Source organism: Streptopelia decaocto (assembly GCF_964273445.1).
Source record: "Streptopelia decaocto genome assembly, chromosome: Z".
NCBI lineage: Eukaryota > Metazoa > Chordata > Aves > Columbiformes > Columbidae > Streptopelia > Streptopelia decaocto.
The window spans coordinates 46745592-46767448 of NC_138657.1; the positions used below are offsets into that span (position 1 = coordinate 46745592).

Sequence of the window (21857 nt, forward strand, 5' to 3'; positions counted from 1 at the left end):
TTTTCTTTTTCTGTGTGTGGATGTATTTTTCCATGCTAAGGGAGAAGAGTGCTTAAAAGTCTCATCTCAAACTGTTAAAAGAGTTTGACTTGCTTTCTTAGCATTTGCAAACAAGTCAAGTTAATGTTCAGTATTCATTTCTGCTTTTATTGTAAATTAATTTTGTCTACTTCCCCCTCCTTCCCTTTTTTTTTTTTTTTAACAGACAATAGATGCCATGGATCCTTGGGAAGATCTCACTGAGCTTGGTTATCATCTCACTGAATTACCTGTAGAACCACACCTTGGTAAAATGGTGTTGTGTGCTGTTATTTTGAAGTGCCTGGATCCTATTCTTACCATTGCTTGCACTCTTGCGTATCGAGACCCTTTTGTCCTACCTACACTGGCCTCTCAAAAGCGTGCAGCCATGCTGTGTAGAAAACGTTTCACTGCAGGAACATTTAGTGACCATATGGCGCTTCTCAGGGCTTTCCAGGTATTACTTCATTTTCAGATAGAGTGCTAATCACAATAGACCACATATCAAAGTAAATGGTGTATCGGTCAAGCTGGATGTAGAATGATAGACTATGACAAAGTCCTTAGAGAAGAAGCTTTATTTTTGCCTAGTAGCTTTCCTGTGTATACTGGGCTTACACATTTGTGAAGGAACACTTTTTGTCAGACCTTTTTGTTTGTATTTTCAAACCTGGTTAAATTCTGAGTGTTCCAACAAAGACCACTTTATATCCTGCTACACCGGTAACTTAAAGTAATGATCTTGATATAATTATGTTTATAATAAGTTAACAATCTTTATAAGTTAATATAATGATCTTACAATGATTTAACATAATGATTGTTATGTTAATTTAGAAAATGTGTATAAAGAATCTAGTAGTTAACCAGAAGAAAAAAAATCTGATTTGATACATTTCTTTCAGAATGGCTTCTGCCTTAGTTTTATTGAGGTAAATGGCATTTTTTAAAAAAGTAAAATGAAAAGTGAAATTAGTAATTTTTAGCTAATCTAATTAATAGGCAAATGGAAAAAACTATTCTTTACAGGCATGGCAGAAGGCACGCAGTGATGGCTGGGAGAGAGCCTTCTGTGAAAAGAACTTTCTGTCTCAAGCCACGATGGAAATCATCATAGGAATGAGAACACAGTTGCTTGGCCAGCTTAGAGCCTCAGGTAAATATCTTGGAAAAATGTTAATGTAGTTTTGGAGTCAAGTCTATACAAATTGTAATAAGAATAGTGTTCACTGGTGTCATTTTCCTTCCTTAATTTGGAGCAGACTAGCACACATTCATTCTGGGCACAGTGCAGATGCTGGGTGGGAAGTGTGGCTGGGGAGCAGCTGATGTCACTGAAAGCACCTGAATGTTCCACATGCCACTGGCTTTCAGTGCGAGAGATGTTTCCTTGGATTTTTACATTCTAAATTATGTCCATAGGAAATGTCTTTGCCTTGTAAAAAGTAATTCTGTTCTAGGTCAGTATAAAACCCCTTATCAAGGAAGACTTCAGTATAATGATTTCTTCTTAGTGCTGTTAAGGCTGATAGTGGTGAAAAATGCAACAAATTAGTAGTTATTTCACTTTTTTTTTTAATTCCTTTTGAGAAGTGAAAAAGTAGTCTCAAATATAATTAATTATAACACCTTTCTGTCCTCTCCTTTCTTCAGGTTTTGTTAGAGCCAGAGGAGGAGCTGATATTAGAGATGTTAATACTAACTCTGAGAACTGGGCTGTAGTTAAAGCTGCCTTAGTGGCTGGGATGTATCCCAATCTTGTGCATGTGGACAGAGAAAACCTGGTTTTGACTGGACCAAAGGAGAAGAAAGTGCGATTTCATCCTACCTCTGTTCTTAGTCAGCCTCAATATAAAAAGGTAAAATGACTGAAAAATAATAATAAAAATTAAAAAAAAAAAATTATGAAACTGTTTTAAAGATGTGAAAATTCCTGCTCATACCAGGAAGAAGTTCTGATCCAAAACTGTGGGGTTTTTTAATTTTGTTTTGTTTTGTGTGGGTTTGTTGTTGTTTAAGGTTTGTTTTTAAAGCAAAATATTTTCTTTGAAGGTGGTAGGATAATTTATGAGTCCAGATGAATTATCTCTCTTTTTTGTTTCTGTTTATAAATTATGTGTATATAAATATTTATGTATTTATTTCTACATATATAAAATAAGAAATATGTTAAAATTAATTACAAATAGAGGCTGAAATAGCGTAGTCTTCCTCGCTTTTGCACAGATTCCCCCAGCAAACGGGCAAGCTGCAGCCATTCAGGCTCTCCCTACAGACTGGGTTATATATGATGAAATGACGAGAGCTCACAGGATAGCAAATATCAGATGTTGTTCTGTTGTAACGCCTGTCACTGTGTCTCTGTTCTGTGGACCGGCTAGATTGCCAAGTAATGCTTTGCAGGAACCTGCATCCTTTCGAGGTACAGTGGGGTTTGGATTTGGAATGTTTCCATTGGTATGTACTAGTATGTGGTATGGAAGGCTTATTTTTCAAGAATATTTAATATGTTTATTGGCTAATTATTAAAATGACAGAGCACTAGTTCTTGCAGCTGTTCAAGAATAGTAGGCCCTGTAATAAATGTAAAGTTTTGTGAATCCGTATGGATTTGTATCTGTAAACTACACTTCCATAGTTCTGAAGTCTCAGAAATTACTGTATAGGTTGTAATGAAACAAAACATACAAACAAAATGTGTAATGAGAGTACTAATGCTGAAAAGTGTAGTATGTATGTTTTTTCTAGACATTAGGTTATTTTGATAGTTTGAACCAGATTATTCAAGATGAAGCATAGTTTAGAAACTGTCAGTAAGGCAAATACTCTTATTCCTTCCAGCTGAAACATGCATTTTAAAGCTTATTTTTTACTGATAAATTTTAATGACAATTAGCTGTACTATGAGCTAGAATTAATAGGGAGTACACAGAATTTTCCTCTTTTTAAAATTTAAATAGAATGCTGTAGGAATAGAAGAAAAATAATCTATCCTGCTGTCAGTTCTCTAGAAATATTGGTTTGAATCTGAGAGTCCAAGTTATTTTTGAAGCTTTCCTGTCTTGCTCTTAAACTGTTACTCTTCAAATAGTCTTTATGCAGACTGAATTGCACTTTAAAAAAAAATAGAATCCTGCTCAATAGCCGTATGTATATATAATACCTTTTTCTTAATGGGTCTTTAAATCTGTTGTTTTACTGGGAAATAAAGCATAGAGCATTGTGTCGTTTTGCAGACAGCCTCAGGCAAAAGTTTGATGGTGGCTTGTTCATATTGATGAAGGTACAGGAGTCAGTCAGATCACCTTAGTACAGGTGCTTACACAGTAGGGCCCTCAGCAGGTCTGGATATCTGAGTTTGCTAACTGAAGCAAAGACTTTTCGCTGAGGGCTCTTTGCCAAAAATATAAAGCAATTTGACAAATTTTTACCTTTTAAAATAAAATGTAGAACGAAAATGGGTTTATTTCTGGTAATACAGTAGTGTTTATTTTTTGTATGTTAATATAAATAATACAGAAATGTTAATCCACCTTTTATATTTAATTCAGAAGATGCGGTATCTGGTGATAACAGTGATAGCGAGGCAGAGGACAAAGCTACCACGAATTTGGCAGTACTGAAGCTAGATGAATGGCTCCATCTCAGGATGGAACCTGAAGTAAGTATCAATTCAATGTTTGATTCTTGTAGAAGGATATTTATGTCATGTCTTCCTAAAAAGATTTCTGAAAATTTGGGTAACTAAGACTTTTCTGTGAGAATGGCTGTCACAGTCTGTTTGAGTCTCTCAAATTTACAGGGCAATGCACGCTGTGATTTAACCTTTATTTCACGAACTTATTAAGAGACACAACAAACAGGGACTCAATCCCCTTTTGCCCAGTCTAGTCTATCACATGACTTCACTTATTCACTATTCAGGTCATAAGGTTTCATAACTTACAACCTGTGACTCTTGTGCACCTATGAACAAAAAGAAAAAAGCATTAGTTACCATGAAGACAGAGTGCTTATGCTTCCTCCTCCATCACAGTGTTGGCATCCCCTCTGTCACACTGGGAAGCACAAACCCTCAGCAGTGCTGCTGCTGTTGGATCCGCTTCAGAAGCTTTTTTGGTAAGCTGATGTTTTGTACCTCCCAGCTTGGAGGTTTAGTCTGTACCATTTTCCTATGATAGCAGATTCTGACAAAACTGCCAGACAAAAGAAAATGACTGCAGGAAACAGCAAGCTGCAAGTGACAGTAGCTGCATAATGGCCCTTTAGCTCTTTCTGGCCACTGTCCTTCCACATGGTGCTCTCACTTTCTGCTGGTGCTGCTTCCAGCACACAGAGGCCTTAGCATGAGCTGTGTTAGCCAAAATCTGAGCAGGAGTGGAGTCAACAGTGACAATGACATCTTGTGTATTTCCTTCTCTACGATGATGACTAAAGTTGGATCAAAAGGGAGCGCTTGGAAGTTGGGAGTTGCTGAAAGCAAGTTATTGTCAGATATAAGAAAAAGGAAAAAACACCTTTTGAAGATAGAAATTTTCAGGTTGTTCAGAAGTGCTGACTGTGGTAGGAGGCAGAGTAGTTTATGGGCTATGAAACACTGGTACTTAATAGATCTAATAACAATACTGTCTCTTGAAGAGATGCTCCAAAGTGTGATTTTTTTTTTTTTTTTTTTTTTAAGGAAGCATTACTATTATCATGGGAATAAAACTATAGTCTTCTAATTTCAATTTTGTCTAATTTGAGCAGAAGGCTGCATAAGAAAAATATGTCAGAGCTCTTTTCTGTCAGGCAGGAAGCAAGAGTGCATGAATAGAGACTGAATTGAGAGGAAGGGCATAAAGCATGAACAGATTCTTTTTTTAATTGATAAAAAGTGAAAAAAAATCCAGTGGATTTACAGTGTGATTTTAATTTTGGTGCAGAGCTAAATGAAGTAGAATGTTCTAAAAATGATCTTGCACCCGAGAAAAGAAAAGATAACAGCCTAGTATACATGTGGGGTTTTCTCCCTCTCCCCCAGTACTTTAGTCTTACCTTTCAGCTTGGACCCTGTTCATTTTAGAATGCCAGATGCTGCCTGATAGGAAAGATGTATGGTACCCTTACCTGCCTGATCTAATCTTTATTAGCCATTAACAGAATTGAAATTCATTACAGGCTGCTGGTTTGCTGTTGCAACTCAGACAAAAGTGGCATAGCTTATTTCTGCGTCATATGCGAGCTCCTTCTAAACCGTGGTCTCAAGCTGATGAAACAACAATAAGAGCAATTACAGCTGTTTTAAGTACTGAAGAACAGTCTGCAGGTTTGCAGCAGCCTTCAGGAATTGGTCAGAGACCGAGACCTATGACTTCTGAAGAACTTCCTTTAGCATCTACCTGGGGGTCAACCAACAGTAGAAAAAGCTCAGCAGAAACGGAATTCTCTGATGACTCCTCGAATGCTGAAAAGTAAGCTTTTGAGATCTTCTAGAGACTGTAAGTTGTAATTTATTTAGCTGTAGAAGCATGGCTTGAATTTCTGCTAGTAATAAAAAAGAAGAAATTGTAGAAACCCAGTTGAAAGAACCAATATTGTCCTACGCTGCGTTGAAGTTGTGGTGTTGTTGAGTAGTATTTCATATGTGTGCCTGCTGTTTGTGAGAGCAGTCAGGAATATGAATTGTCATCTCTGGGAAGAAGTAGCAGAAGAAGTTTAAACCTATCATTCAAAACCAATGCACGATCAGTATTTTTTTAGTTAGTGTTTAATGTATTATGGAATAACTGTAATATATGTAGTCATGCAATAGGCTGATATGTAGATAAGTTGTCCTGTGTGCACTTATGAAAATCCTGGCACGTCTTGTATCTACCTTTACTTTTAGAGTTTTAATGAAATCGACACCTGCTGCACTTCACCAGCCAAAGAAGCACAAAGAAAAAAAAAATTTGCACTCCAAACGAACTTCAGATGACAGGTCAGATCAATCATCAGTGAAGTCTACGGACAGCAGTAGCTATCCTAGCCCCTGCGCTAGTCCTTCTTCTCCAATATCTGGAAAGGTAAACTTATCTTAAACAAATTACCCCACTCTTCAAAATTAGAAGTATTTCAGAAGTAAATTTGATGATATCTTTCAAGAATTATCAGGTATTATATTGATAAATTAAGAACATAACTTAAATTTTCATTTTTAAGAGCTGCATAATACGTGTTTTTTTCTGGAACTTAAAATCTAGACTAAGTATCCTTGTTGTGCTAGTTTAATACATTAAAACTATTTTTCTTTGCAGACTACTGAGGTAAGGCCATCTGAAGTAAAAAAATAGTTTTTTAACTTGATAGAATAAGGTGTATTGGGTTTTTTTCTAAATTAATACACAGTTCATGCACTTCCGTGTTTTTAATTCTCCCTCTTTTTCTGTAATAGCATACATTGTTAGTGATTGTGTTTAAGTTTTGTGCTGTCTGCGTTGTTATGACTGCTTGCTTTTTTCTGGCAGTTATTTTAACAAAGCACACATTTTTAGTGAGGTTATTGGCATAATTCTGCCTCTGTACTTGAATAGTAAACCACAGTAATATGAAACAGATCACTGAGAGGAAAACAATCCATTGTTCCTCTAGGCATGGACTCATTGCAGGATTTAGTAATTCCTCTTAAGCCTTTCAGTTTTTAAATTCCACCAGTGTCAAAGGGAGAAAGCTGATGTTGCCTCAAGGTGGAAATGTGAGTAGTGTGCTTCAGGCTATAGTACAGAGTGATGAATTTTGTGTTTCCGGAAGGTGTGTCAGACTTAAAGAATTGTGATTAATCACCAGACTACTCAGGCCAGTTCTGCTATGCTTGTTTGCTTCCTCTCATGAATTAATTATGATTTTGAAAAGTGCTTAAAAAATATAAAATAGATGTGCAATACATTTTAAAACCAATTCAGACAGAACCTGCTGCTAGATTCTGTGTTTCTTGTAGAATCTGGGAGAGGAAGGTAAGGAGCACAGTCAAGGGATTTCTGTCTTCATGTGTGTAAAACTTTAGAACTAAAGCCTGGCTTATTTTATTGTAGCTTAATTTCATTTAATTTTTCAAGGGTTCCAAATCTCCTTCACCAAGACCAAATATGCCAGTTCGGTACTTCATAATGAAAAGCAGCAACTTGCAAAATATTGATATTTCTCAGCAGAAGGGTATATGGTCTACAACGCCAAGTAATGAACGAAAGCTAAATAGAGCCTTTTGGGAGAGCAGCATGGTTTACTTGATATTTTCTGTTCAAGGGTCTGGACACTTTCAGGTGAGTCCGTAGCTAATACTAAATATTAGCTTTGGTTGATTGTTTAGGAGAGTACAGCAAATGACTGTGTAGGATGGAGGTTTTTGCTTGTGACTTCTGACCTTCTAATCAGTAGAGTAACAAGCAAATGTGTCTCTGATTGCTGAGGAAAAGTGTATTTTGTTCTTCTCTGAAATGCACTCTTTTAGCTAACTCAGTTTGTCACTCAAAGGCTAAGATTGAATTGCCTCCAAAGATCTTGAGTCAGAATGATGTTTTAACCCTACATTGATTATTCAAATCAACAACAAAGCAAACAAACCAATCCAAACAAAGCAGTGGATTGCTACTCTCTTCTCTGCATGCCAAAATAAATACTGTAAGCAAACAAGCAGTTATAATCTAGTCATGGCTTTCTGAAGCTGGGAAACTCACAGATAATTTTATTACAAATTTTAATAAAATCTGTTTTGCCTGAACTGTAGTTTCTAGAAGTCAGGAAGGTGGAAGGTCATGGCCACGATTCTTCCAGAGCTGTGTCTTGACTTCAAGTTTAAAAGGCATTTGTCACAAATTTGTTGACAAATTGGTAGGCAATTTAAAGTTAAAGACTTGACCTGGTAGTGCAAAGTTGCGGTTTAGCTGTGTTGTAGAGAGAGCTAAACTTGGTTGTTCCCAGTAAAGAAAGTTCCACTTACCTCTTTTTATATAAACTATTCATAGAAGTCAGCTAACTTAAAATCTAATTAACTAGCCCAAATAGTCTTGGTGATACCACTGAAGGATTACAGTGACATATACATATAGTGATTTGGCAAATGCAGACGTAATACTGGAAAGTAATTTTCAGCATGCCATGAAAATGGGCTGTTGTGTTGGTGCTCTTGGAGGAGAAAGCCGCAAGGGGAAGGACATGCTGAAGTCAGGAATGTAGGTGGTTGATGTTGCCTTGTCCTTCCAGTTTTAACAGTGCACCAAGCATTCATAGGAATGTGAGATTTACATTCCTGTTAATATTCTCTTGTACCAAGTGTCTCTTTCTACTTCTATTTTTCCTCTCTTGAAATTTATCAAAATCCATTAAGTGTGTCTTGAGCTGTCTAGGACTGCTTGTCCTACTAGAATAGTGCATGCTGGTAACTTAAGTAGTGCCCAGCATCTCTTGAACTTTTAAGTCACATCTGGCATAAATTTGGCTGGATAGTTGATAAGTTGGGTGTGTGGTGTCTTGTTTGGTTTTGTTTGGTGTGTGAGCAAGTAGGAGTGTCTTTACATTAGTCAGAAGTAATCTTAGATTTGGGGTTTCTTTCATTTTCTTTCTGAATACTTGTTGTCTTGGAACTTCTTCCTGCTTCATTGAAGAAGGAAACAAAAGCAACTTAGACTTCTTTCTTTGAAGAACAGCTACAGTCTCTTGATTTTTTGTGAAAGTTTGTTAACATGGGGCAAACATGGGAAGGAAGGAATGGATTTCTGCAAAAAATATCTACAACTAACAAAGAACAGCTAATGGATTATTATGTAGTGGAACATTAATCTTGATTGTTTATGCTTCAGATGTTTTTACAGCACCTTTTGAACCTCTTTTACAAAGCTTAAAAACCTCTTTTGTCCCTTTGTGAGGGATTGAGAGATGTTCTCTGTGTTCAAACTCTAGAAGATGTGGAAAAACAGATGATACTACTTTTAACTTTCTAGATGTAAACATTTTTAAAGATCCAGCTTCATGGGGGAGAGTGTGTGAATAATTTTGAAACTAATTTGAAAGTTGCATATGAAGTCTGGTCATTTATTGAATTCCAGCCTAAACAGATGCGCTCAGTCTTTCCTTTCATATTTCAATTTTTGCTCCAGGGTTTTGCTAGAATGGCTTCAGAGATAGGGTCCGAGAAAAGTCAGGATTGGGGATGTGCTGTTTTTGGAGGTGTATTCAAGGTGGAATGGATCCGAAAAGAAAGCATTCCTTTTCAATTTGCACACCATTTGCTCAACCCTTGGAATGACAATAAGAAAGTACAAATAAGCAGAGATAGCCAGGTAATGTTATTCTCTCTTCTAAAGTCTTTTTTACTTGGTAGAACCATGTATTGTTTATTAGCTTGCTTATCCTTGACATTTATCTCAACTGTCCTCATATGTCTGTTAATCTGAATCACAGTTCATTGAGCCACATTTTACATTCTGCTAATGCATTACTGTTGAAGTAACAGAGGCGCTTTGATAAAATCAAAGCAGTTTCTTGCTTAGTATGTGTTTAAAAAGAAGAAGAAGAAAAAAAGATGTAATGCTGGGTGCTTCCAAAAATAAACCTTTTTGGAATTTGTAGTTTTCAATCTGGAGACTTGTTACTTTTGTCGTTCATACTTTCTCCCCAAGAGAGTCCATCACACCCGAATGACTCTTCAAAATTACAGCTTTCAGTTTCCTGTAAAGACTGAAGAGAATCCTGAGATTTGAGGTAGAGTAAAGCTTAGGACAGTTCTTCAATCTGTTATAGCCAAATGCAGCTACAAAAGCTGGAAAAGAAATGCACAAGAGTTCTCTATGGCAGTTTCTGCATTCTCCCTCTCAAAATAGCTCCCTGATATGAGATTTTAGAGCTAAACTTTTTGTATCATCTTCTTAGTACTTCCCCAAAACCTCTCCAGTTGTAAGAATGAGGAAAGGAACATACTATAAGAATGAGAAAGGAACGTAACACATGATGTAGCACTTGACTGAGTTAAACGTAGAAGATGCAGAAAATAATGATTTTTAGTTAGTAAGTGACATATGAAAAGTACAGAGTATGGCACGTATGTTCTTTTGTATAGTGGTGGTGTGTTCACTCAGAATTCTCTTTTCAGGAACTGACACCTTGTTGTGAATGAATAAACCCCAGACAGCCTGTGGGCCAGGGTTGCTTATGAAAGATTTTTATCTCCTCTTGAGCCCTAGTGAAAAAATCTTCATGTGCAGGGAGTTCTAATGTATGTCTCAATAGCAAAAGGAATGAGCTCCTTCAGAAACACGGAAAGTAGTCACCAGTAACTTCATCTAACGATTCTGTTATAAATTGTTTCTATATGTTCAATAGTAGCAGCGCAAATGATTTCTCTAATTTCCTGCTCACTTTCAGGAGCTGGAACCACAAGTTGGAGAGCAGTTGCTACAGCTTTGGGACCGTATTCCTTTGGCAGGAAAAAACTCGACTGATTGAGCATGTCAAGTAATGTGATGGAGGTAGTTATTTCATGTATGCATTACTTGCTGGTTTTATTATGGAGGAAGAGCTATCTATATGCAATGTATCATTACAGTACCATCTTTCCTATATAACTTGTGGAAGAAGAGGTAGACTTGTTACTAAATATTCTCTTCCTGTTGATTTATTTTTTTTCCTTTTAGCTGTGGTTCTTGAAACATCAGCTATAACCACTAGAACCAGCATTGTGCCTACAGTTTAAAGATGAGGAAGACGGTGGTGCAACAAGCTCCTGAAGTTGTTAATGATGCTGTGCATCTAGCAGTGGAAAAATAAGAGGGAATAATGTTCATTTAAGTATTTCCTGTTCTAAGCAAATGTCATAACATTGTTCACCAGCCTGTGTTTGACCGAATTAGTTTTTTACAATAGTATGTAGTTGATAATGTTGAACTTAGCCATGTTTTTAAATGAGTTTGAAACAATGGACCACATACAAGTTGTTTGTGGGTTTGAAAGAGCACAGCAGTTTAAATACACAGTTTACGTTGAAATGAAAAAAATAAACTCAACAGCAGAGTAAAACAAACTGTTAAGCTTCATTCTTTAATTGACAGCACTGGGGAGCTCTGGGGATCATCCTGCATAAGTGTTCCAAAGACTGGATGCTCTTGTGTTGCTTGTATTTACATTATTACATAAGCATTACAATTTTTGAAGATTTTGATATATGATACATCTATACTAAGGAATAATTGATGTTATAATTGTTTAGTTTTTTACTTCTATTAACTATTAGTTAAATGTAAACTAAGCACTCTGCTTCTGAACAATTTATTACTTATTCTTCTGTCTGCCTCTTGTCGTGTAGAAGGATCTAAAACTTGACAAATATCCTCTAGTTTTGCAGGTGATCAGAAAGCATTTATCTCATGTCAATTGGTTAATGATGATACGTCTTTTGTAAGTTAATCACAGTATAAATTAATTTAGCAGCTTCTCTTCAATACTACTGTGTTGTTTTTTTTGGTCTTCTCCTTAGTCATTGACTTACTGTACTATAAAGCTGATATAAATTCAGTCTGCTCACTGGCAGCACTATGTTTGTGGACATTCTTAGATTAAACTGAGAGCTTTTTGTGAGCCCCTACTTAGTTTTTTGTGTGTCAGCTGAGAGTATTCACATGTTTCAGAATACCCTCTGTGTTCACTCCTGCATTCTCTGTAGCGACTTCCATACCTGAACAGTCGGGTTTGGCTTTGCAAGACTAACTGGGTCCTTGTACGGCTGGTATTGCCTGCCATGGCGTGTCTGGAGACAGTGCATACAATGGAGCTGTGAGGCTTGGATTGCCTCACACAAGATTTTCAGACCCATGTTCACACAGGAATGTGGGGCTGTGCTGCCTGGTACAGGATTCCTGCGCCTTGCATACACCAGGGACCAGCTGGCACAGAGGGGTCGCAGAGGTGGTTTGTGATGTTTGTTAACAAGCTTCTGCGGCTCTGTGGTAAAAAGGACAGTCCAGCCAGGGCACGTGCATTCCCCAAGGTGGTTGCCTGGGCCAGGTCACTTTTCACGCCCTGCTGCCTGCCTGACAGCCATTGTCAGATGCTTGGTCTAGCGCAGTCTTGATAAATTACTTGCCTTGCTGTTGTTACGATGCAGATAATTATACTATTGATCTGTAATTTTTCCTGCGCTGTTATTTAGAGATAAATGCTTTTTCCCTGAAGCTGTTGATCTGGTGTGTGTTACCGTATCTCAAACCTATAACTTGGCACGGCTGCCTCTGCTGACAAAAGTGGGATATGGTACCGTACTCTGCATTGTGACCAGCCCTGACAATGTAGTGGGTGCCTTAGCTCATTGTTTTGAGACCTTGCCCTGCCAGCAGACCTCAGATTCTACTTGGATTAGAGAAAATCAGAAACACAGAAACATGAAGGGAGAGTTACCCTGCTTAAATCTCTTAGGTCATTGCCTCAGAGCTACTGAGCAAACTTTGAATGCAGCCAAAGCCCAAGTTAAGTACCTGTGGAAAGACCTGTCCCACACCCAGCAGGACACTGGGGCTGCAATAGAGGAGAAGTCTCCAGCCCCTGCCATGTTAAAAGCGAGAAACTAGAGCAATGCCTGGTCTCTCACTTTGCAGTATCTGTCTGGGAAGAACTTGACCATCATCTGGAAGCTGCACAAAAGAGAATTTCCTTATGTAGAGACCCAAAAGACAGGGGTGATACTTGATCTAATTCAGATTCAGTGCTGTGTCAAATTCCTCCCTTCCTGAAGCCTTACTAATCCAACCAGTTGTTAAAATAGAGTATGATGCTACTGGAGGTTCGACAGGTGCCTCTACATGCTCTTTCATGAGCACAGACATAGCCAGACTAAGCGAGCGCTATCACATGTCTGTTACTGTGGATAATTTAACCTGGATTGAAAATACATTACTGTCAGAGACAGAAAGGGTAATGTCTCAAACATTGTGGCAAAAACAGTTCTGTAACATCCAGCCACAGGAGATGGGACCATTGGTGATAGGGTGAATTGCAATTTATGACAAGCTAAGGAGGCACAGACAAAGGCTGGCTGGCTGATACAGGAGGTGAAGGATGTGTTAAAGGGCACATAGCTCCATCTCCTGATAGGACCAGTATGGCACTAAGGGAAAAGACCCCAGACTGCTGAGATCCTTCAATATGGCCCAAGACCCTTCAGGACTTTTATATTTTTTGCAATCACCCCCCCAGTGACGCCTGCACAGAGGACCAAACAGTATGCAAGCAGGCGCTCTAGAGGACTATAAGAAGCCTGTCTGTGCAAGGAGGGGCCCTATGTAGGGAACCCGAGTCACCTCTGCCCCGACCTGTACCTCTGGGCAGAACATTACAGGTATGTGACAGGGGTGGGGGTGGTGAGGAAACACCATCTGGGTTTCAGACTGGAAAGTGTGGAGACTCACTTTGTGTTCTGGGGTGTTCCAGCTTGAACCGTAGATGCCCTGTTCTAGGTAGCACTAGTGTGTATTCAGTGCAGTACCTCAAGTTGAATGAGGACCCCTGGCTATTGCCTGGGCCAGTCCCACAGATTTGGAGTTAAGCATCGTGAGGCTTGTCACCAGTCATGCTTTAGAAGCACCCGCTGTGGCAGAGACCTATGTGGACATTGTACAATGTGGTCCACTGGTGCCCACTAATCTAAAAGCATCCTGGTCCACTCAAAGCCTATTTAAAGTCAGTGGGCACGGGCCTTGCCAGCACAGCACCTGGCCCCACGTCGGGCTGGCTCTCACAAAAGGTAGTTTCTGCTGTGCCTATTCAAACCCCCACGTGTTGTGTGAATAGGATTGTGCAGAGCTATTTACATACTGAGGTGCTTTTAAGTACACTTGAAACTACTTTCTTCTTCTTCCATGGTTTGTCAATGTTTTCATGGCAATCAGATTCCATACAGTTGGTTTCATTTTAGCAGATATTTTAGCAAGTACTTTAAAACTGAGTTCATATGATTTTGCTTGTTTCACATGTCTTTGTTTTAGCGATTTTAATGCTAACAAAACTAGGATAAGTCTATGCTGACGGCATGGACAGTTAGTAATGTGATCTTTTTAGTTCTAATAAGTTGAGAAGTTTTTGTTCAGCTGCACTCTGACTTCCTTTCCTGCTTCTGTATTTTCCCATCAAGTTGCACGTAATTTCTTGGATATGCATTCAGGATTGCTGTTAGCATCTGAACTCAGGAAGGACCTATCAGGGATGAGTAGTGTCTGGAGAACAGATCTTGGGGACTTTCTTGAAGCTACTGAAGTATTCAAAGTTCATCTGAAAGAAGATAATTACACTGGTTCTTAAATGATGATTTTTAAAGAAAAAAGCAGCTTACCTCTGAGCCCTCTGATTGTACTCTCAGTGCCATAGTGCATCAGCATGTTTAGCGACTTCTGAGGTGACCTTTACAAGACACAGTCAGCCAGTAGTTACTGCTGCTCATCCTTTGGACTTTTGTCATTTGGCAACAATTTAAGAGACGGCGTGTAAAAACGAAGGTAAAAGCTTTTTCCATGAACAGTGATACTGCAACTTCCCTATGCCACAGTCTGCAAGGAGTATTGCGTAGTATATTTTATATCTATAGCGGATTTAAGTGTTTTCATAATTGAACTAAATTACTAGAAGAGGTTATTTTGGGTGAAGGAACACTGAACAATGTGATGCATAGTAATCTTGTTCTGCAGTTCAGTCATTTGCGAAAATATTTCCAAATAAAAATTCATGTGCTGTCAACCCTTTTTCAGTGTGCCGTCATTCCCTTTTTCATCTGAAATGTGCAACTGTTTCTTGGTAATATCATAGTAGTACACATTTCTTAATTGTAACTTTCAACAAATCAGCATAAATTATTTTTGAGTCTGGCTCACTGTCTACAATAAAATATTCCATTCTTGAAACTCAGAGGAAACTGACCTTGTTTTCTCAGGTGACCTCCTTTTGTCGTCCATACAAGTTTTGCTAGGTTTCATCCAGTGGAAATAAGGGTGTCTTTATGGCCAGACATTACTTAATTTAAATCTGTGCAGAATGTCTGCACATTTATTTCACTGGGCAGTGATGAATTTTTCTGATAGTTCTTTCTGCAGAATTCTCTGCTCTGGTTTTGTGTGTATCTCTAAAACACCACTTTGGATGTTTTGGAAAAGTGCTCTTTTGAGCCATCAAGCACATTCTGATTTCCTGACCCTTTCTTTTCACTTCGCTCTTCCTATCACCCTGGTCTCCCAAGAGGGAGTCACCTTGGTAACTGTGCATGTGATGACACCAGCAGCATCATCGGGCTTTGGGAGAGCTCCAGCACTGCAACTCTCTGCTGGGGTTCATAGAGACACCCCATCTGCCTGACAGCGGCTGAAGGGAGAACTGAAGCATCGTGAAAGGCAAAGAGGTGAACCTACCTGAGAAATACCAAGGCAGCAACAGCACACAATTCACTAATCTTTGTACCTATTAATATGATAACAAATGGCCCATGGTTGTCTTCTATACAACTGTGAAAATCCCAGCTTGGAGGTTCTTGGCCCGGAGCTGATTTACTCTGCTTTAGAGTAAATGAAGTGCTTGCAAGCTGGACAGTTGTCTACAGACACAAGAGTGAGGAGAAAGGGAAGAGAAATAGGGTTATGAATGACAGCCAGAGGTCTTGCAGAGTGTGTTTATGCATGAGCAAAGCCTGTCTGAGCAATGCTGATTCATGACAACTCCAGTCATGTTCCTCAAGGCAGTAGGTAAGAGCTTTGCCAGTGGCTTGTGAGCAAATACTGAGGTATGCTGCCTTCTCAGGAATGTATTTCTGAAAATAAGGTAAAGGTGGCAAGCTGTTTTGCCACAGACATAGTTAAGTTCCTCTATCTAGGAACTAAATAAAAGTTAGGTTTCTAATTTTTTTCTTTTTTAAAAAGGTATTTAGTAGCCTAAAATTGTTTATTTGTTGCAACTATGTCTTTCAATGTTTGCTTTTTTAAATTTTTTTTTCCTTATCGAACTGGTATAATTTCAGCTCCATCATCACAACATCTACAAACGCTTTTCCTCCAGTGCTTGTGGCTAAAATTTCTACTGTGGGATTTTTTACAGCTTCCATTTGAAATGGCTGTTATCAAATGAGATCATAGCTCACACCTGGCAGGCTAATTTCTCTGGGTTGCGGCTGGATCAGGTTGTAGTTACCCCTAGGTGCTTTGTCTTTAAAGTGAATTAGAGTGGTTTCTGCAGCTACTCCATTTTTGTGTGTTGGTTTGTTTTCCACATATAGAATGGAAGTGTTCCAGAAAAGCCACTTTCTAGATGTATTCGGTCACGGCTTTCACTATCTCAATAAGTTTGTCTCCTGTTGCTCTACATCTTCCTACTCACACTTAGCTGTGCTCTTTCCTTCCCTGTGGATTATGCTTTGTTGTTTTCAGCCTTATCGTTGCTGCTGTCTTTGTTGCATACTCCAACAGGTCCCACAGTGAAGAAAGTAAGATATGTTGCTCTACAGAAAAGCTTCATTTGTTGTTATGATTCTTTTGGCAGACGTTGAAAGGGTATCACCTTAAGTAAAGTATAAGCCTGGGTTTAAATACAGATCAGTACTCAAGAAAGTGGACTGAGGGAATACCTTGCATCATGTTTGAGAATAAAAATTTAAGAGTCCTGAAAATCCTGAAAAGCATTGCATGTAATCGAATCAGGCAATTATTAAAGGAAGCTGTATTTTTATTCGTGTCAAGCCTCCCCCCTCAGAGTTTTAAAGCTAATTCCATACTGTGTGGGTGTGAAATTATTGGTTTTTTGCCTTGTGTATATGATGCGCAGCTCTGAAATTCACAACCTGATCTTTTAACTTTGCCTGTGTGAGTGGGCAGATATTGCATCTGGTGCTGTTGATGTGTGACCAGAAGTTGCAGCCCAAGGCTCTTAAATAATGTACTACTTTCTCCTCTCCCTAGAGAATGTCTGGTGGAGCCTAGCAGCAATCAAACAAGATTAAGGAACAAAACACAAGGATGCCGAGCACGTTCTGGACACTGGCAGAAACTGAGAGTGAAATTGTGGGACTTGTAAGATAGATTTAATATCTCTGCTTTTGTAAAACATCTTAATAATCTTTTCAAAAGCAAGCTGTGCAGAAAAGGGTACTGACTCTCTGTGTGCTGACAAGCTTGCTGTGACTTTTAGCTTATGGTGTGCTTGTCGAAATAAGAGCACGAACCTTTTTGTGTTGTTTTCAGGGCTCTGTTCAGATTAAGGAAATGTTTTCATATTCATGCTTTTTGAATTAGTCTAAGTGCAGTTAGTAATGAAGAAGTCTGTCTTGCAACGTGGCAAAGATAGCATCTCAGTGACTGCTGCTTTCAGCAGCTTTGCCACTGCTAAATTTTAACATGCCGTAAAACCATATTAAATGTGGTGTCATCACTGTAAGAGAATTAATGTGCCATATCCGCAGGTTCTATATGAAAGAGGGATATACCTTTTATTCTAGGATGGGCCTAGGGACTTGACAAGAAATATCAATCTAGGAGAGAAAGGAAAGAGAAAAGAAGGGCCACAGGGCACCTTACGAACAGGATGTGAAGCTTCCAAGAGACTCATGAACTGGTGTTGTGGCCTGTTTTCCTGGTTAACCTATATAGGTTGAACTGAACTGATGTAGATTTCATGTGTGAATTTCTCTGGGTCTTGTCTTTAGAGGCACTGTGCAAATATGTTAGGAGGGACTGTGGCCCAGCTTGGACATCAGAGGACCTGCAGTAGCCATATTTGCATTGTTCTTCAGTCTGATGTTGAGGTATAGATTAGATGTTCCATTCTGCTTCCATTCCTCTTTAGACTATTGAAGCTGGATGAGGTCAGAAAGTAATTTAAAACTGTGTTGTTGTGCATTTACCCAAGGGAGGTACCCGAAGCCTGCTGTTCTGTTTTCCACTGCTCAGAAAACTGCGGAAAATGTGCTTTTGTTGGAATTCAAACTTAGCGGGAATGTACCAGTTTTCATTTAAAAGTCTGGACAATTTTGACTGAAGACAGAGATCAGAGGGACCCTGTTGTAACACTCCTAAAAAAGGAAATATTGCTGGAAATGGGCCTAAGGGAGCCTTTAACTTCCCAGATACAGAATCAGTAAGTGGTGGAGCTCATGTGTACTCAGGGTTGTTTTAAACAATGGTGCTCCATGCAGTAATGAATCAAATCAACACATTTGGTTAAATGTGGATGCAAGAGTTATAGAAAATGTTTGTGAGCTGAAAGGTCACACCAGTGTGCATAAAGTAGAAGAATGGAAGGGTAAATAAAGTAGCTCCATTACACTCCTACAAACACCAATACTACGTTGTTTCTAGGTGAAAGGTTTCTTGAACTCTGAACACGTCAAAGCTGTTGAATTATTTGTAGTATCAGTGGTGAGACATCAGATGAATAGGGGTGATACTGGAAGAAACATTCACCTTGAAGTAAAATAACCAAAGGTGTCATGAAAAATAGGACTCTGAAGATCCTTCAAAGCAAAGGTAGGTGGTGCAGTTGGTTAGCGTATGAGCGCTTGTCTGCTTGGAACTGTTTTAAACCAAACCCTAGACTTATTAGCAGGTGCAAATGAAATGCCATCTCCCCAGGAAAAGGAGTGAATTATAGTAAGGAATTTGTATAGAAACCTATTACTTTATATCCGTCGTACTCATCCATTGGTTTTCACTTCTCTAAACAGGAGGAGGGCAAGAGGTAGGGTGCAGGTAGGTATTAAAATACAGGTCTTAAAAGTTGGTTTTTAAATACTTCCTCTCCCCACCCCTTCCTGTGGAAAGCAGACAGTGTGAGATCAGGGCAATAAGGATATGTTAAATAATACTTGTCTTGTGTAAACATTACTTCTGTGGAACACTGCTTACCTGCAAGAAAGGATGGACATGAGGATGTTTTTTCTAAGTCAAAAGGTCAATTCAGGATGGGGTTCAGGATCCAGCTGCCAGCCCTGGTGTGGCTTCTCTCCAGGACCTTTCGCAACTTAATATGTTTAACTTGCTTATAACTTCCCAGCCTCTTAATGAGGTGTTTGTCTGCATTGCTTGTCAGGAGCTTTCTAGAGAATGCTTGTGGAGTCCCACCTGCTGAATACTGTGTACAAAAAAAGATTTAAGGTTTGTTTATTAGCGCTTGGTCCTTCAGCATGTGGAAAATGCAACTCCTCAACCAGCTGAGGTGCAGACATCAGTAGGCTTCTCCTTAACACTCTGAGTCTGCTCCTTGCTATTTCTGTTGTCCTAGATAGCTAGCAACAGAATTTTTCTAAAGTAATTTTGTTTTACGCTTGAACTGTAAACTTAAGAGCTGTCTCAAAAGCACAGAAACAGGCAATTCCAAAATGTCAGAAGTCAAGTATGAGGGGCAGAAGGCTGGCTGGGCTGAGATGATCTTCTAGAAGTTAGGTGGAAAAGTGCATGGATGTTGAAAACAAGGATAGGCAACATGGGAGGACTACAGAGATGCTGTTTGCTGCTGTAAAGAGAAAATTTGTGTGGCCCAGTCTTAATTAGACTTCATGCTGGCCAGCACTGTGAAGGACAACAAAAAGGGTTGTTGTTTTTATAAGCGATCAGGAACTGAATGTAAGTTTGCTGATGACACTAAACTAGGAGGAGCTGTGGATTTCCTCGAGGGTAGTGAGGCCCTACAGAGAGATTTGGATAGACTAGAGAGCTGGGCAGTCACCAACTTTATGAAATTTAACAAGAATAAGTGCCAGATCCTCCACCTGGGACAGGGTAATCCTGGTTATATGTATGAATTGCAGGACAAGAGGCAGGAGAGCAGCCCCACAGAAAGAGGTCTGGGGGGCTGGGTTGATGGCAAGTTGAGCATGAGCCAATAGTGTATCCTGGCAGCCCTAAGGGCCAACCATGTCCTCGGGTGCATCAAGCAAACTATGGGAGGGTGTCCAGAGTAGGGTGACCAAGATGATGAAAGGCCACGAAGGGCAAGACTTTCAAAGGGTGGTTGAGGTCACTTTGTTTGTCTTGGAGAAGAGAAAGCTGATGGGTGAGCTCATCACAGCCTACACCTTCCTCACAGAAAGCAGTGGAGAGGGAGGTGCTGATCTCCTCTCTCTGGTGACCAGCGATAGGGCAGGAGGAAATGGGATGAAGCTGCATCAGGGAAAGTTCAGATTGGACATTAGGAAAACGTCCTTCACTAAGAGGGTGCTCGGCCACTGGAACAGGTTACCCAGGGAAGTGGTCACAACACCAAGACTGTCAGGGTTCAAGGCGCATCTGGATGATGCTCTTAGTCATATGGTTTAGTTTTACGTAGTCCCGTGAGGAGCAGGGAGCTGGACTCAATGATCTTTACGGGTCCCCCCCAACTCAAGTTATTCTATGATTCTATTATTTTCTCCTCCTTTTTTTTTTTTTTTTTTTTTTAATGCTACTTGTGTAAGGAGTTAGTAACCAGATTTTAAAGAAGAGGTAAGAGTGGTTCTCTGTGCATCAGAAGGGTATCTGCATTTCTGTTCTCAGTTACTGCTATGAACAGACAGAAGAGAAATGAGAATGTTCAGTAGTCCTGTACTTGCTTGAGCCTTTGCAATAGCATGCACCGGTACTATTTGCAGTTACGTTTAAACAAGAACAGCAAAAAAGAGTGCACTATGGTAACATCTCCAGGGCAGTATCACTGGGTGTTTCTTTTTGGGATTTAACTCCGGCACAGCATCCTAAGAAAGTTAGGTTAGACCTGAAACAGACTGCTCCAGGACCTGGTGCAGTCACTGAAATGGCTACCAGGGATATGAATGGCTCACTGGATCAGAAAGAAGGAGAGGAAAAAGATATCTAAACATTTAAAAGAAAAGGAAGCTTTAAGTGGTAAAGAAAAATGATACACGTTTTAATCTTGAATCCAGAACTGAATACTCATTTACACCAAGGAGGGCTGTTTAAAATCCATCGTTGTTTCCTACTTATTTTCCTTGGAACTGATTTGTAACTACTTTAGCATCCTACTTAATTTGTATAAAAATGGTGATGATACACTACAAGAACCCTGTACTTAGACAATTATCAAATTCTTGGCATGTTACTACCTCCAATCGAGGTGCAATCCTTATAGATACAGGCCTCCCAAAGAAGCTGTGCCCTGCAGGTTATGCTCTTGTGGATGTTTCTTGTGATTTAACCATCTTAGAGGAGTATTAGTACAGACGTTTTTCCGATTGATTTAGGAAAACTGTGATTAAACTGTTGTACCACTTACAATCACAGAATCACAGAATGTTAGGGTTTGGAAGGGACCTCAAAAGATCATCCGGTCCAATCCCCCTGCTGGAGCAGGAACGCCTAGATGAGGTTACACAGGAATGTGTCCAGGTGGGTTTTGAATGTCTCCAGAGAAGGAGAATCCACAACCTCCCTGGGCAGCCTGTTCCAGTGTTCTGTCACCCTCACTGAGAAAAAGTTTCTTCTCAAATTTAAGTGGAACCTCTTGTGTTCCAGTTTGAACCGATTACCCCTTGTCCTACCGTTGGTTGTCACCGGGAAGAGCCTGGAGAGTCAAAGTAGAAATTGGACTAGAAAAAAATAAACTAATTCCTGTTTCTGTTTCTCTTCAGTGAACTTAAGTTTAGAAAATATTTTCATCTTATGATGATGTTAATTTATTTTTAAATTTAACTCAGTCAGTAGGCCATGCTAATTATTATCTATCAGAGAAAAAAACCTCAACCTCTGTTTGAGGCAGCAGACAGCTGGAAAGTCAAAGGCAGTTTCTAGCTACACTGCAACTATTCTCTCTTGAAATCAGTTACAGGAAAATTTACTTTCTCAGTGGGATTATTTTCTGTCAGTTTCAGCATTGCT

The 21857-nt window shown here is 39.3% G+C and overlaps 1 protein-coding gene across 4 annotated transcripts in view; it reads left to right on the top strand.

Moving 5' to 3' along the window:
- YTHDC2 (YTH N6-methyladenosine RNA binding protein C2) overlaps window positions 1-11607 on the top strand; it is a 32350-nt gene extending 20743 nt beyond the window's left edge. For 3 of the 4 annotated variants that reach the window (XM_082075856.1, XM_082075858.1, XM_082075859.1), the window contains 11 exons: window positions 206-478; window positions 1051-1177; window positions 1675-1880; window positions 2248-2443; window positions 3573-3682; window positions 5182-5474; window positions 5891-6068; window positions 7098-7301; window positions 9135-9317; window positions 10399-10502; window positions 10668-11607. In XM_082075856.1, coding sequence (XP_081931982.1) covers window positions 206-478; window positions 1051-1177; window positions 1675-1880; window positions 2248-2443; window positions 3573-3682; window positions 5182-5474; window positions 5891-6068; window positions 7098-7301; window positions 9135-9317; window positions 10399-10479 — 1851 coding nt within the window. In that variant the 3' untranslated portion in view covers window positions 10480-10502; window positions 10668-11607. The remainder of the gene's footprint in view (window positions 1-205; window positions 479-1050; window positions 1178-1674; window positions 1881-2247; window positions 2444-3572; window positions 3683-5181; window positions 5475-5890; window positions 6069-7097; window positions 7302-9134; window positions 9318-10398; window positions 10503-10667) is intronic. The other variant, XM_082075857.1, reaches the window with a different exon arrangement.
- Window positions 11608-21857: the final 10250 nt, after the last annotated feature.